The 13,529-nt window shown below is 40.6% G+C and overlaps 1 protein-coding gene across 1 annotated transcript in view; it reads right to left on the bottom strand.

Annotated features, from left to right (window-relative positions):
• Nucleotides 1–430: 430 nt before the first annotated feature.
• grm4 (glutamate receptor, metabotropic 4) overlaps nucleotides 431–13,529 on the bottom strand; it is a 116,284-nt gene continuing 103,185 nt past the window's right edge. Inside the window, exons 9-11 of the mRNA XM_041228958.1 lie at nucleotides 11,399–12,334; nucleotides 3,005–3,251; nucleotides 431–1,734 (exon numbers count right to left, since the gene is read on the bottom strand). Of these exons, the coding sequence (XP_041084892.1) occupies nucleotides 1,685–1,734; nucleotides 3,005–3,251; nucleotides 11,399–12,334 (1,233 nt within the window). The 3' untranslated portion in view covers nucleotides 431–1,684. The remainder of the gene's footprint in view (nucleotides 1,735–3,004; nucleotides 3,252–11,398; nucleotides 12,335–13,529) is intronic.

The following is a 13,529-nucleotide window of genomic DNA, read 5'->3' as shown; positions in this document are numbered from 1 at the left end:
AAGGGGGGGGAATAGCCTGTGTCTGTTATAATCTATTGAAGGATTGTGAGCTGCTATTCTAAATGTCTGCAGGAAATTGAGGAACAAAGCATCACTGAAATATTTGCAAAACAGTATTTTTATTAGAAATATCTTTTTTTAATATAAAAATGAACATGCTCTACACCTTTTTTTAATACAGATTAAAGTCAAATATCCAGGCACTGTACTTTCTTTTTTTTTTTTTTTTAAATTGGTCAGTACATAAAGCAGACATGATCAATCCATTTTATTAACATACATGAACTCACCATTTCATTTGGTCAACATTTGAACATACTCTATCTTTGCAACACCGACAGTGTTGAAAGGAATAAAACAGAGGGAACAAAACAAAAAGCAGAAACATTTTTTTAGACACAATCACAAACAATCCCACAAATATATATATATATATAGATTTTTTATTTATTTTTTGTTATTTAAAAAAAAAAAAAAAAAAGGAAACATTTCCTTGATCTGATGTATTGTCGGCTGATTTTGTGAGTTGCAAGAGCTGAGGATTCTAGAACAGACTTTGCCATCCATTGTGGTTTTTTTAGTGGTTTACCTTCTGGAGTTTCTAAAACTTTGTTAGACCCCTGATGCTTCATGTAATGAAATTCGCAACAGTGCGTTTCTGGAACTGTCTACCATCACTGTAAATATACCGCTTGGCACCCTAAAGTATCCTGGAGGTAAGCGATTCAATCAAAAAAAAATGAAAACCACCTTACTTACATTTTCTGTGGAGACGTTAAATCAAATTTCCAGGTTAAGGTAAAAAAAAAAAAAATGTATACATTTAAATCAACAGCCTAGCAAAACTGCAGATGTAACATAAACACAAACTGAGTGGTAGTTTTCAGGGTGAATCTTTAGTTTGTTTCAGATTCACAGAGATACGGTAAGGGTGGTATTTCGGAAAGCAGTGCAACGACTACGGGTGTTCACATGAGCGTATTTGACAGCCCTAGGTTGCCTGGTGTTTAGACTTGATGGCAGTGTGGGTTAGCTGTAAAAGCTGACTACTGGGAGGCAGTGGAGTCTAGGGATAAGAGCTAAGGATCTGGAGGGCATTTAACCCAGAATTTGGACGCAGTCGTATGCTGTAGTACTTTTTCAAGGGATATTTTGTGTGATTTAAAAAGTAACCGTGTATTAATATTTCAGCTATACTGCAGGGTTTTTCAGAAGAGTCCTATGTGGAAGTCTCTCTTGCTGCTTGTCGCTCAGTCACACACGCACACACACACACACACACACACACACACACACACATACCCCCCTACCCCCCAGAAGCAGCTGGTCTGTCTCTCTAAAATGAAGCTCACGGGGTGTCATGGAAACATCAAGAAAACAAAAGACAAAGGGTGTCATCAACACAAGAAGGAAAACAGGCTCAGTTCTGAAGTGATCTGCTGCTATTACCTTGGAAACATCTCCGTTGCTGCCGTTTGATCATGAGGACACAACCCCGTCCATAGTGACCTCCAAGGACCCGTCCTTGTAACCTAGCGGGCATTAAAGGGTCATGCCTGGTACTCAGAATCCTTTTCGGTTTTTGTTTGCATTTTTCTTTAGTTTCTCCCTCTTTTTTCAGTTCATCTTGTTTCAGCGTAGTGAACTCTTCATAGGGATGGCAGGCACTGCCAGAGGCTCTTGGTTAGATTGCATGGTTGCTGTAGCTGATGTAAGTTTGCTTGGAAGCCAATGCTGTGAAATGAGAAGGAGAACATAAAGCAAAATTAAACAATTACAAGAATAAAGACATGCTCAGTGGCTACTTCATGGGAGCCGTCTGCCCACATGCCCATCCCTGCCAAGACATTTTAATACAGCCATTTCCATATTATATATATATAGCTTTTTATATTACCCTGCTCCGGGCCCCCAGCGTCAGTGATAAATGAACCTTATTTAAATATGTATGTGCTGCAAACTCCAGATAAAAAAAAATAGATGGTCCAGAAAGAATTGTATCTGGCAGTCCCATCTGTCTTTCACTTTGCTCTCTTATTGTGGTTGCGAGCCTTATTGCAGAGGATTCTTCATGTTTGTCAATGAGAGCAACAAATTGAGGCTGAAAGCTTGTTATCAATCGTCCCTCAATTTACGGAAACAAAAACAAAAAACAAAAAAAAAAATGAAGCAATTTCTACCACCGACCAAGCGGCACTACACGTCCAGAATTCAGAATTATTTTCCTTGATCAGTCTTCTAAAGAGGTCAGGCTGTGGAGTTATGCAAAGTCGAAACATCTGCGTCTGTCCTCTGCTAACTAACGAAGTGTGCCAGCCCCATCAGAGATCACTGGAAAGTGTGGTAGCATGTTGCAAGGACACCTGTTCTCTCTCCATGCAGCAGCGGAAGCCATGGAGGCTGGTATACCTGTACTCAGTGGCTCTTATAAAAGCCCATATATAATATACCATGGTATTTTGTTTTCAGTTCCATAATTTTCTGGTGTTTCTGATATGTCCACACTTTATCTTACTGTTGCTATGCATTGCTGCACTAATGCCTTTACATGTTCCATGCAATTAAACTGATGAAATGAAAAACTATATCAAGGATAAGTTGATTATAAATCTAAATTATACACATAAATAGAGACAAAGCTTTTCAGGTTAATGGGATCTTTTGAATTGATCTAAACAGCAGTGGATGATCAATATAGGGCATTTTGGTTATGAAAATCAAACATCTTGCAGTCCATGACTATTGTGTATATTTACCAGCAGTATTTAGAATGGCAAGCCAAGGGCAGACCTTGTCCTCTTTTCTGAGTCACTAGCAATTTCCTCCCATTTCAGTTCCCCATATTCCTCCTCTGCTCCACTCTTGCTTCCATGGATTTAGGTCTGCCACTGTTTAGATCAGCTGACTAGATCCAAACCTGCTAAACCTGCACTACATTGCTTTCTGTCTCCGCTATTCACATACAGCCTACTCCCATGTATCATAACCTCCAAGGGCAGCCCACCTTGCGTCTCCAGGCTCTCGCACACCTCTGACTTGGCCTCCCCGTTGGGTCTGAAGCTGCCCTTCTGCGTGAACTTGTTGGACATGGTGGTGGCCGTGACCACAGCTTTCAGGCTGCGCTTGCGCTTGGGCACGTTCTGCTCGGGATGGAAGAGCACGACGTACACCTTGGGCATGTAGAGCATCCCCAGCGAGACAGAGGCACTCAGGCTCACTGAGATCGTCAGCGTGGTCGTCTGGATGTACAACTGGAGAAAAACAAACCAGCACGCCTTTAAAATGGGAAAATAACGGCAACGCTGTATCAATGCTATTTTAACAAGTTTTTAGGGAATGCTTTGCGGCTGTAGTTTCTGTTTGAGGATCAGGCGCAGATGAATATGTAATTATGGGCGCTCCTGCATATATTTGAAAATAGGAGGTGGATGTTTAAGCAGTCACAATTGTTGCCGGCATTTCCCATTCTGCCTTTTCTCATGCATTGCCAGTTGTGCTCAATGTATTCTTTAGGTGAACAGACAAATACCTTTCTCTAAAAGCAAGGTGTACTTACAAGCCTTGACAACAAATTTCTATGACATTTCTGGTTTCCCCAGCATGATGGAAGCAGTAAACAGCACACATGTGCCGCTAACCCCTCCAGCTCATTCTGAGCATCTGTATAGGAATAGGAAACACAGCTGTTCTATTAATGTGCAGGTGTTTTGTGAATGTGCACAGTTTAGCACTGAAGCACTGACTAACTTAAATAAAAACAGACAGTATACAGTTGGCTTCTAGGTTACTCATGAAATCTCTATTAATGAGAATTCACTGTCCTCCTGTAAGTATCGTAGCACCAATATGTGTGTTAATTGTCTAGGTTGCCATGTTAATAATAATAATACTTAACAATAATTTAAAAAAAAGCTAAAATCATTGTTTCAATTTAAAATAATCTTTTACTTGCATTGCACACCAAATTGTGCAATGCAGCAGCATGATTTATTTTGTGTTACCAAACCAGTAGCCTACAGTCTAAAGTAAAAAGACAGTGCTCTAGGTGTTGTTAATTTGATTGTACTACGTACGGTATACAGTATAGGCCTACTGTACAGATGTATATCTTTTTTTACATAATGTAATGTATAGCCTACCAAAAGTACATTAGTGTTATTTCAGCGCAATGATTTATACATTTAAAATACATTGAGCAATATAAGGTGAAGGTGGGGGCTCCACTATAGATTCTGATAGGATTAAACACTGCCTTTCATTTTATATATATATATATATATATATATATATATATATATATATATATATATATATATATATATATATATAACAGTATTAAAATAGGTCAAATGAAGATTGAACAGGATGCATTGAACAGATTACATTTAACGAAAGCAATGTTATTTTGATTCTTGCACCCTTGCATGTGTAGACGTTCTCCTTCGGGCTCCCTCTGCTGCAGCAAACCACAACTCAACTCCCACTGTCTATTAGAACAGTGTCGCACGACTCTCGCTTTGGATAATGCTAGAGATTTTGTTAAGAAGACGCAAGAAATACTTAAATGAGTACATTGCGGCTGTCTTCATTAACATATGTTCTCTTAGTACATACAATATATTTACTTTGTTAAGAGTTGCAACCAAATTGCTAACTGCGGTACTTTGGTGCTGTGACTGGCCCACCTTACTAAAACTACCCCTCCATACAGTATAGTACTTAGCCACAAACTTCAGGCTGTATTATTAGCACTAGTACAAGTACATTAGCTCTGTGGTAAACTTCAGCCCACTTTGCCCAAGCAACCTGCACCTTGTGATTTGAATGACCCTGTACTTGGCTCGAAGCTACTTCTATTGTACCTGAAGAACCAGCGCTTGATTTCTGAAACACACAGGCAGCGACGGGAGTAGCCTGTTTGCAGATATTGCTGTTAATTCCTCCTGAGATCCGAGATCAGGGCTTGTCGTAATCAAAACCCCCCCCTGCTCACACACACGTGTGTCCGTGCAGTTGGGACCACCTCTTGCTTGTTCATTTTCTGCAATGCTGGGTTTAATATCGTTGCTTCGTCAACCTAAAAACACTTTCCCCCGGTCTAGTCAATTATTTAACTCGCTGTGGATTCTCGTTCTGCATCGCTTGAAGCATCCCCATAAAAACAAATAATCTTATGAAAACTTTGTGTTTCACAGAACACTTCGAAGCTGGGGGGTATTTATTGCTGCTGTTTGTTTGCTCTCCCAGTTAGTCCCCTGCATTTACAGAACAAAGTCACAGTAACTAGATGGTTTATTAAGAGCAAGTAGGGGTGGGGGCATTCGTTCTCTGAGAAATAATAACAGTGACAAACAACCTGTCTGCTGTTATAGCAGCCTGACACATCATACAGCCCCCTGCAACTAGATATTTAATACTCCACAAGGCACTACAAATCTAGGCTGCGATGGTTTTACTTGTATTCTATTCTGGCAACACCCTGTTGCAGGGTAAGTATGGTGACAGCTAGCTTTCAAGGACTTTTTCAAGGTTTGGTTGCTTTATTCAGAAGACGATGGTGAAAATCCATTTAACTCCTTACATGGTCACTACTGCTTGCTCATTACCTGCACCAGAGTTTCTGTTATTGTGCATGTTTCAGAAATCACCTTTGCATTCTTTAGAGACGTTAATCAAAGTCCCTTCTTGCAGCGTGAGGTGCTCAAGTTGGTCACCCACCATCCCACAGATAATTTACACTGTATTTGAATCATTAGGGTTCAGTAAGCAATTCATCCTGTATTTAAACACCCTTAAGGGGCAAGGTAAAGCGAGTGCTGGGGTTAGAATTTCAGAGCACTTGCTTGAAGTTTTATTGCCTGAAAGGAAGCTCTTTGTGTTTCTCGGTCCACTCAGAAGTGCTGTTGTCTGCAGATGTGATACATCACTGCAGACAAGTGGGTGTGATTAAACCTTGTAATGATGGAAGAGCAAAAGCCTGAGATTAGAAATCAAGCTTTGGCTTGAGTGGTTGTGTTACATCACAGCTGTTTTATAAACCATGCTGTCTATGTATTTATTTATTTATTTTTCTGGGGGGGGAGGTAGGCACAATGATGTCTTCTTGGACCTTAACCTTACAGAACAATTTGAAAAAGACCAGACTATACCAGTGCATTTCCCTGAAGAAACCCAAGCAGAACAATGGTCCTACAGCTATGGTAACATAATCGACAGGAAATATATTGCACAGTGGTACCGATAAGGTACCATGGTATCCATACCATTGATCAAAACATTGTGTTACCACTGTAGTGTCATATTAACGTTGTGCTGTACAACTGATAAGTCAATATCAGACAAATGGCATGCAAGTAGCGGTAGGTCTGTCCTGTTACAGAGTCATGGAATGGTCCAGTACTAATGCCAATGCAATCAGAGATCATTTAGTTAGGGTAATCTCTACACCATAGTAGTATGCACACAATCACCGTGTTCTTGGGATCAGCAGGTACCCAGCATTCTCCAATGTTCTCTCAATCTGTTTAGGCTGGACTGTGGGACGCTACAGGCAATCTCAAGCTATGGGCAGTGAAAGAGTGCAGTGAGAGAAAGTATTCTCCCAAAATAAAAGATAATGATACGATATTAAATCAGTGCCAAATTAAAATTCAGAAGGGTGTTTGAACTACAGTTTTGAAATCCACTTGCCTGCTCTTAGTCACTGTGTTCCCTTATCAGCTTGTCCTCTACTCTGAAACATCACTGAGGTTCCAGCAATACAGAGCAGCCTTTTCCTTGTTAAGTCTACAGGTTCACAAGGAACACAGACCCATACACGCGACACTGCAGCTTCAGCAAGGCAAGACGGGATAGATTTTTTGTTTCAATATCATTCGTAAACATGAGAATGGATTTGCCCATTAACCCGGCAGAAAGCAGACAGAGGCATAATTGGCTCTAACACAGTTTGGGTTTACTTGGAAAGAGAACCAGAAGGGGATTGCAAAAATGAAACGCTATTTATTTTTTTATTTTTTTCTCAGAACCTCTTCTTGTTTGACAGTGTAATAAAAGCATCTGATTTAGATCACCTCTCTGAGTCTGCAGATGTCAGCTTGACTCCGATACACTTTATTAAGCTATACGAGCGGGCTCTCTTGTGTCCGTATGACTGTGATTACTTATATATAAAGCTTGTATTAACATCTATCATAGGTATAGAGAGACCGGCTGACAGACAGAAACATTATTATGGCTGTACTCAGAACCTATGTTTGTGACAGTTTAAAAGGCAGAAACTCACACTGTATTTTATTAAATAACTCTGTATGTACTACACATGGTTCTGGGGGATCCAAAATAATTCCTCAATGATTACTGCTTCTAATTCCTTCAGAGAAATCTACAGTAAAGTCTGTTCTCCAGAATGTTTATACAGTTCTCTAGAATGTTGGTCCAGTTCTCCAGAATGTGGATTCTAGTCCTTGTGGAACATCAGTTATTAATGGATACAGAAGCACCTGCCAACCCCTCTATCAGTCTGTGGGTCACGTAAAGGTCAGAACACGGACGTGTGTTCTACAGATGGTATGCATTTTCTATTTCTATCCCAATGAAGCAAACTTGACCAAGACCTGTTCCTGTATATAATAAGTTTCAACATGTGTCCAGTTGTTCTAAATATATACACCTTGGGTATGTTGTAGAAGGTGCCAGGCAAGGTTTCTAAAATACTGTAAAAATAAACAGAAATTTTTTTCTCAGTGAATACAACCGGTTTATTGTCAATAAAATGTTCAAATAACTCTTTCCAGCATCCCCCCCCCCCAATATCATAGAGCATATTTAGTTATCTTATATATCAGGATAAAGTAACCCCATTGAAAGTGTGGGCCGGCCAGGGGCTTGATAATACTATGTGTCAGAGCCTCACGCCTCACCTCTGTCTCTTTTCACACAGTCATGTTTAATTATACACCTTTCAATCTCAGAGAGTACATCTAATGAGATCCTGCAAAAGGGATGATTACAACTGTCAGGCTTTTACTACGACATAATCTCAGGATGATGAGCACAGAGAGATCATTTAAAACTATGTTTCAAAGCCTGTAATGCAAAAAAAAACACACATAATAATACATTAATCTAATAATACCCTGACAATCACAGAAGTATGATAGATTCATGCATTTATTTATGAATTAATAGCTATTCCAATCTTTGTGGCTTTTTTTTTTTTTTTTTTTGCAGGAAATAATGACCTACTTAGCCAGGATCAGGGAAGCAAGGAAGAGATCCACACCAGGTTTGCAGGTAGTCCAGTATACTCTACTTTTATCAATACACTGCCAAGTTAGGAACCATGCATAATTCACATTACAGTGATCTAATTCAGCTAAAATACTTGATGAAGTTAGCTAAATAATCTGCACGCCCCACCAGTCTCCACGTCAATATCCCACGATGCACTGCTCCACTGGACAGTTCAGATCACGCATGCTGAGAAATCTTTAGAATGAAAAAAAACAGTAAAGCTAGCAAACCAGAAATGAATAACTCCGATTTTAGAATTGTAATTTGAATCAGAAAAAAAAAACAAATGTGCTACCTAATAATTATTTGGATAAAAAAAAAAAAAAAAGCTTTAAGATTCAGGCCCTTTCTGTCTAAAGGGGTCTTACCTTACAGACACTATAAAAAAAATGCCAGTGAGTATCAAAGCATGAGCGAGTGTATTGCTTGGAAATCCTAGCAGCACTGTTAGCAGACCTTAGCATTGCCCGTAATGGAAACTCACTGGGTTTGTAACAAACAGTAGCTCTGACACAGTGGTTAACGGTATGGTTAAGAACATTATGATACTGTTTGGTATGTAAAAATGTAAGAAAGTTACCGCTGAGGTGCTATTCACTCAATGGGTCATTACATTACCCAACAAGTGCCATAAAAGACCACATGCCTGCAGTACATATCTGTGTGCTTGCTAATATGATGGCCTATCTGTCTAATACAGATAGGCAGTTTATATGTCACATCAATGTGTCTGTGCTTGTGCAACGTCTCCATTTGTCAAGAACAACCCAGCATCTGTCTATCACTAAACTAAAATATGTCAGATCAACATGCAAATTAGAGTAAGGAAAAAATAACAACGACCACCCAGGTCTTTATCAGTATCTCTTTTCTAAAACATAGTTTGTAGAGATAAGACCAAACAGAACGGATGGAGGAAAATGGGATCTGTAGTTAATAAAAATAATATTTTAAAAAAATTATATATGTTTCTATTTTTGGAAACCACTAATCATAAGCAAATTATCTATTAAATAAATACTGCTCTGTTGACTCGAGTCAAATACAAACCATATAGTGACAGTAAAACAAAAAATACTGTAATGTACATAAAATCAGTCCATATAGCAATTCGATCACTCTGCAGGAATAAGAGAAAAGAAATCTCCAGTGATTGTGTGATCGTTGTTCCTACTGGCTGCTTCATCCACCCCCACCTCATCACACTCAGAAAGAGAGAGCAGCGGGTGTCAAAATGCATGTCAAGATAGCGCCTCTGCTCTGTGCAGCTGCACGCCAACCACGTACTGTGTTTTATCTGAACACCAAGAACAGACATTCCTGGCCTTGTTTCCCATTGCACGGGACAAAGGTACAATTAATGCTATACTATCGCTACCTGGCAGGCTCGTGTTCCACTCTATTCGTTTCATTTGCAACGCAGATCAATTTTGCATTACAAGCACTGGCAGTGCAGCAGGATGGCCAGCAAAGACGCAAAGCCTGTTTTATTTATGTATTTATGTATTTTTTAAACAAGACAAACCTCTATTAAGGTGGTGATGGGGAATTGGAAAAAAGGCGTCATGCCTGTCAGCAAGTTACTAGCACCACCAATGCTGCTGCTGCCTGGGATGGTATTGGAACGGCATAGGAGCTAAGAGAAGGTACAGCTACACAACCTGCCAGCATTCTGTATGGGCCACTAAACAACCGCCACCCCCACTCAGAATCAGATCCAGTTAACTTGGTGGAAAAGACTATGCAAAATAAAAAGTTCTAGATTGAACAGGCAGTCCCGAGCTCCTGCAGGCGAGCATCCTATCTTATCCTCTGTACAAAATAATCCGATTCATTTTGACAACTAGAACTAACGCCCAATTTATTACAGCTGGGGTAGCATACAGGGAAGCAGTAGGCGGATGAAGACCACGGCAACAGAAATTAAATTGACTTATAGAAAGCAACACAGCTGTTTCCATTACCAGCCTGTGCCCTTTAGGGATAATGGGACCTCACATAATCATTCTCGTGGCCACAGTTGAGAAACGCTGGAACAGGTCATTTGAGTGCGCTCGTGCTCAGATACTTGCGTGTTTGCATGTGTTTAAGTAACAAACAGCCCCAGGCACTAGTACTTGGGAGAACTGGGTAATAGTGACTCCAATAAACCTGCAGAAAGAATCTGCATGTTAGCTTAAGCTCTTAATATATCTATTCTGTCTGCTCAATGCAATGTATAAAATTATTAAGATATTTGAATCTCAAGGAGGTGTATTGTTAATGGTTTATGAATGCCTCGGGCATCGCTGGAATGGAGTAAACCCCAGAGATTGCATTTGCAAAAGGCAGTCTACGCTCAGAAAAACAAAATCCTAAAGGGAAATAAAAAAAAAAAAAAAATCATATTTTTTTTTCTATAAATATGAGCACAATGTCCTTCGTAATGTCGCAAAGCATGTTTTTTTCTGCTTGTTCTTTGGAGCACAAGGGAACAGGGATGTTTTGCCTGGCTAACTGGAACCCTACATGTGCTCAGTCACAGGGGAGAGACTTCAGTAAGCTTCGGCTGACAGCTCGGAGTGCTTAGATCTGTCCTGTCCTACTTAGGCTTGCAGCACGTACCTATATAAAAGTTTACCAAGTTCCCAGTCAAGTGGACCAGATTCTGGTGTTTAATCCATTTGTGGTTGATAACACATAACAAAAGGCTCTAATTTGTGGGATGGAAAGATCCTTAATTATGTCTGTAGTGTGTCCTCCAGCTGTTAATAGCTCTGTTCTCAAGGATCAGGAAGGTAATTTACCATGAAGCTGCATCATCAGTCTTCCCATCATTCCCTACAGACATCAATATTGGATATAGCAGAGGATTATGTGAGATTCCATTATTTAGATTTATATTTCTTTTTTTTTTAGACAAACCATCATTCCCCTTTTCTACAGGCGAAATTCAATCACTGTTTTTCTGAACAGCAGTATGGGTTCCACTGAACAAAACTCTAAACAACCAGCAGGATTGTTTGTGCATTTCTTTTTCATTAATAAAAATACCGTACAAGAAAACTCCTAACCCTCTCCATCCCTCACCCCTCAGAACCCCAGTAGTGTCACTCTGCTTTACCTTCTCGTTGGATTGTGAGGTCCCAAAGAAGATGGGGATGAAGGCTAGCCAGATGATGCAGGTGGTGTACATGGTGAAGCCGATGGGCTTGGCCTCGTTGAAGGTCTCTGGGACCCCGCGGGTCTTGATCGCGTACACGGTGCAGGTGACCATCAGCAGCATGCTGTAGCCAAGGAGGCAGATGAGGGACAGGTCCGAGATATCACACTTGCGCACCCCGCGGGCTAAGACCGGGTTGGACGTGCGCTGGTCGTGGTAGTCAGTGATGGCTTGGGGGGGGTCCACCAAGAACCAAATGCAGACCCCCATTAACTGCAGAGAAATCAGGCTGAAGGTGATCACAAGCTGGGAGGCTGGGCTGATTAAGCGCGGAGCGGAGACTGATTTCTTGCCCTGCTCAAAGATACGGTAGATGCGGTTGGTCTTGGTCAGCAAAGCCGCGTAGCTGATGCTCATACCCAAGCCCAGGAAGATGCGCCGCAGCGAGCAGATGCCCACGTTAGGCTTGGAGATCATGAGGAAAGTGGTGGCATAGCACAGAAAGATCCCTGTCAGGAGAACGTAGCTCAGCTCGCGCCCAGAAGCCTTAACAATGGGCGTGTCATTATAGCGGACAAACGTGACCACCACGAACAGCGTGGCCAGGATTCCGATGATAGCAAGGAAGACCGGGATGACTGCCCAGGGGGAGGTCCACTCCAGCTGGACGATGGGGATGTCCTGGCAGTACATGTGGTTCTCGTTGGGGCGTTGGCCAAAGGGACACATCTTGCAGGTGTAGCGATCTGCCCTGAACTGGTACCCCTCACAACGTTCGCAGTGCCAGCAGCAGGGGGTGCCCTTTACCACCTTCATGCGCTCCCCAGGGCCACATGGCCGGCTGCAAGTAGAGAGTGGCACTTGATGGGTACCACCTGGCCACTGCATTGCATGAGTCTAGAGAGAGGGGGGTAGAACAGCAACCTGTGTTATTATCTGAGATTTTAATTGTAATAATCTAGAGACAGCTTTATATACCCCCTCTACTTTCAGACATAAAACCACACTAAGAGACAGTCATGCACTGTTAGAGGTGTTGGTACTCAAGGAGCCCTGCTTTAAGAGGAGGCAGCCAAAATGAGAACTGTATATATATGTATTATTTAAATGCAGTAACTGCATTTTTCCAGTATTGTTTTTTGCTTAATCACCCTCAAGGAGGCTAACTGTAATCTATAGTATGTTTTTGTACAACACCCTGGGCACATTTGGAAAGGGGTTTAATAAATATTTTGATGAATTGGGTATATTGAGGTATTCAAGTACTGTAATTAGTGGCTATATGGCTATATTTAGCAATTACATTTAACAATTCACTACCAAGGTGTCATCCAACCGCACAGCTACCTAAAATATGCTAACCAGGATTCTTCTATTCACAGAATAAGGTCTAGTCTAAAGCATTTGTGTGAAGTAACAAGTCTGAACTCCTGACCTAGGTGGATTTAAAAACCATCTAGCAAGACGCCATGTGATATCTGGAAGTAATAATGAGAATAGCTGTAAGTATTACTCAGTGATGGGAAACTATTTTTATTCTAGTGAAATAACATCATGTGTTAATATATTCAACAACAAGTCAAAAAATAAACGCTGTGCAGAAAAAAAACAAGAGCATCAGTATTTGGCTCTATACGATTGGATTTGTCTTCCAAAACATTAGATTTACATTATTGAACTAACCTTTTAGAGAAATTATTAAACGTTTTTTATGAACAGTAAACACCATTTCATAATTGTTTTTCACTCATCAAGAACTCTAATGAAGTGGAACTCAATTAGCGTTCCTCCAGTTATTCAAATGAAAAGTAATTGTACGGGTGTTTGATATATACAGAGCAAGGGACTGAGTCATGCTTTAACCTGAAGATGGGTTTTATTTATCCAGTGTTGCACAGTATTTTTACAGTTTTATCCTGCTTTTCCCAGGGTTACACAATGCATGTTGTTTAAAATGCTTTACCATACCTCTCTGGTCTTTACAACGCTTACCCATTCTTTACTGCGATTTGTGCTTCAGTACACTTTGCTATGCTGTTACTATGGGAAACCTTTACAAGGGACTGTAAAGCAACACTTCTTTGCCTCCAGC

Source organism: Polyodon spathula, chromosome 25, assembly GCF_017654505.1.
Source record: "Polyodon spathula isolate WHYD16114869_AA chromosome 25, ASM1765450v1, whole genome shotgun sequence".
Lineage (NCBI taxonomy): Eukaryota > Metazoa > Chordata > Actinopteri > Acipenseriformes > Polyodontidae > Polyodon > Polyodon spathula.
Note: the sequence above shows the minus strand (reverse complement) of the source record. Positions and strands in the feature narration are given on the sequence as shown.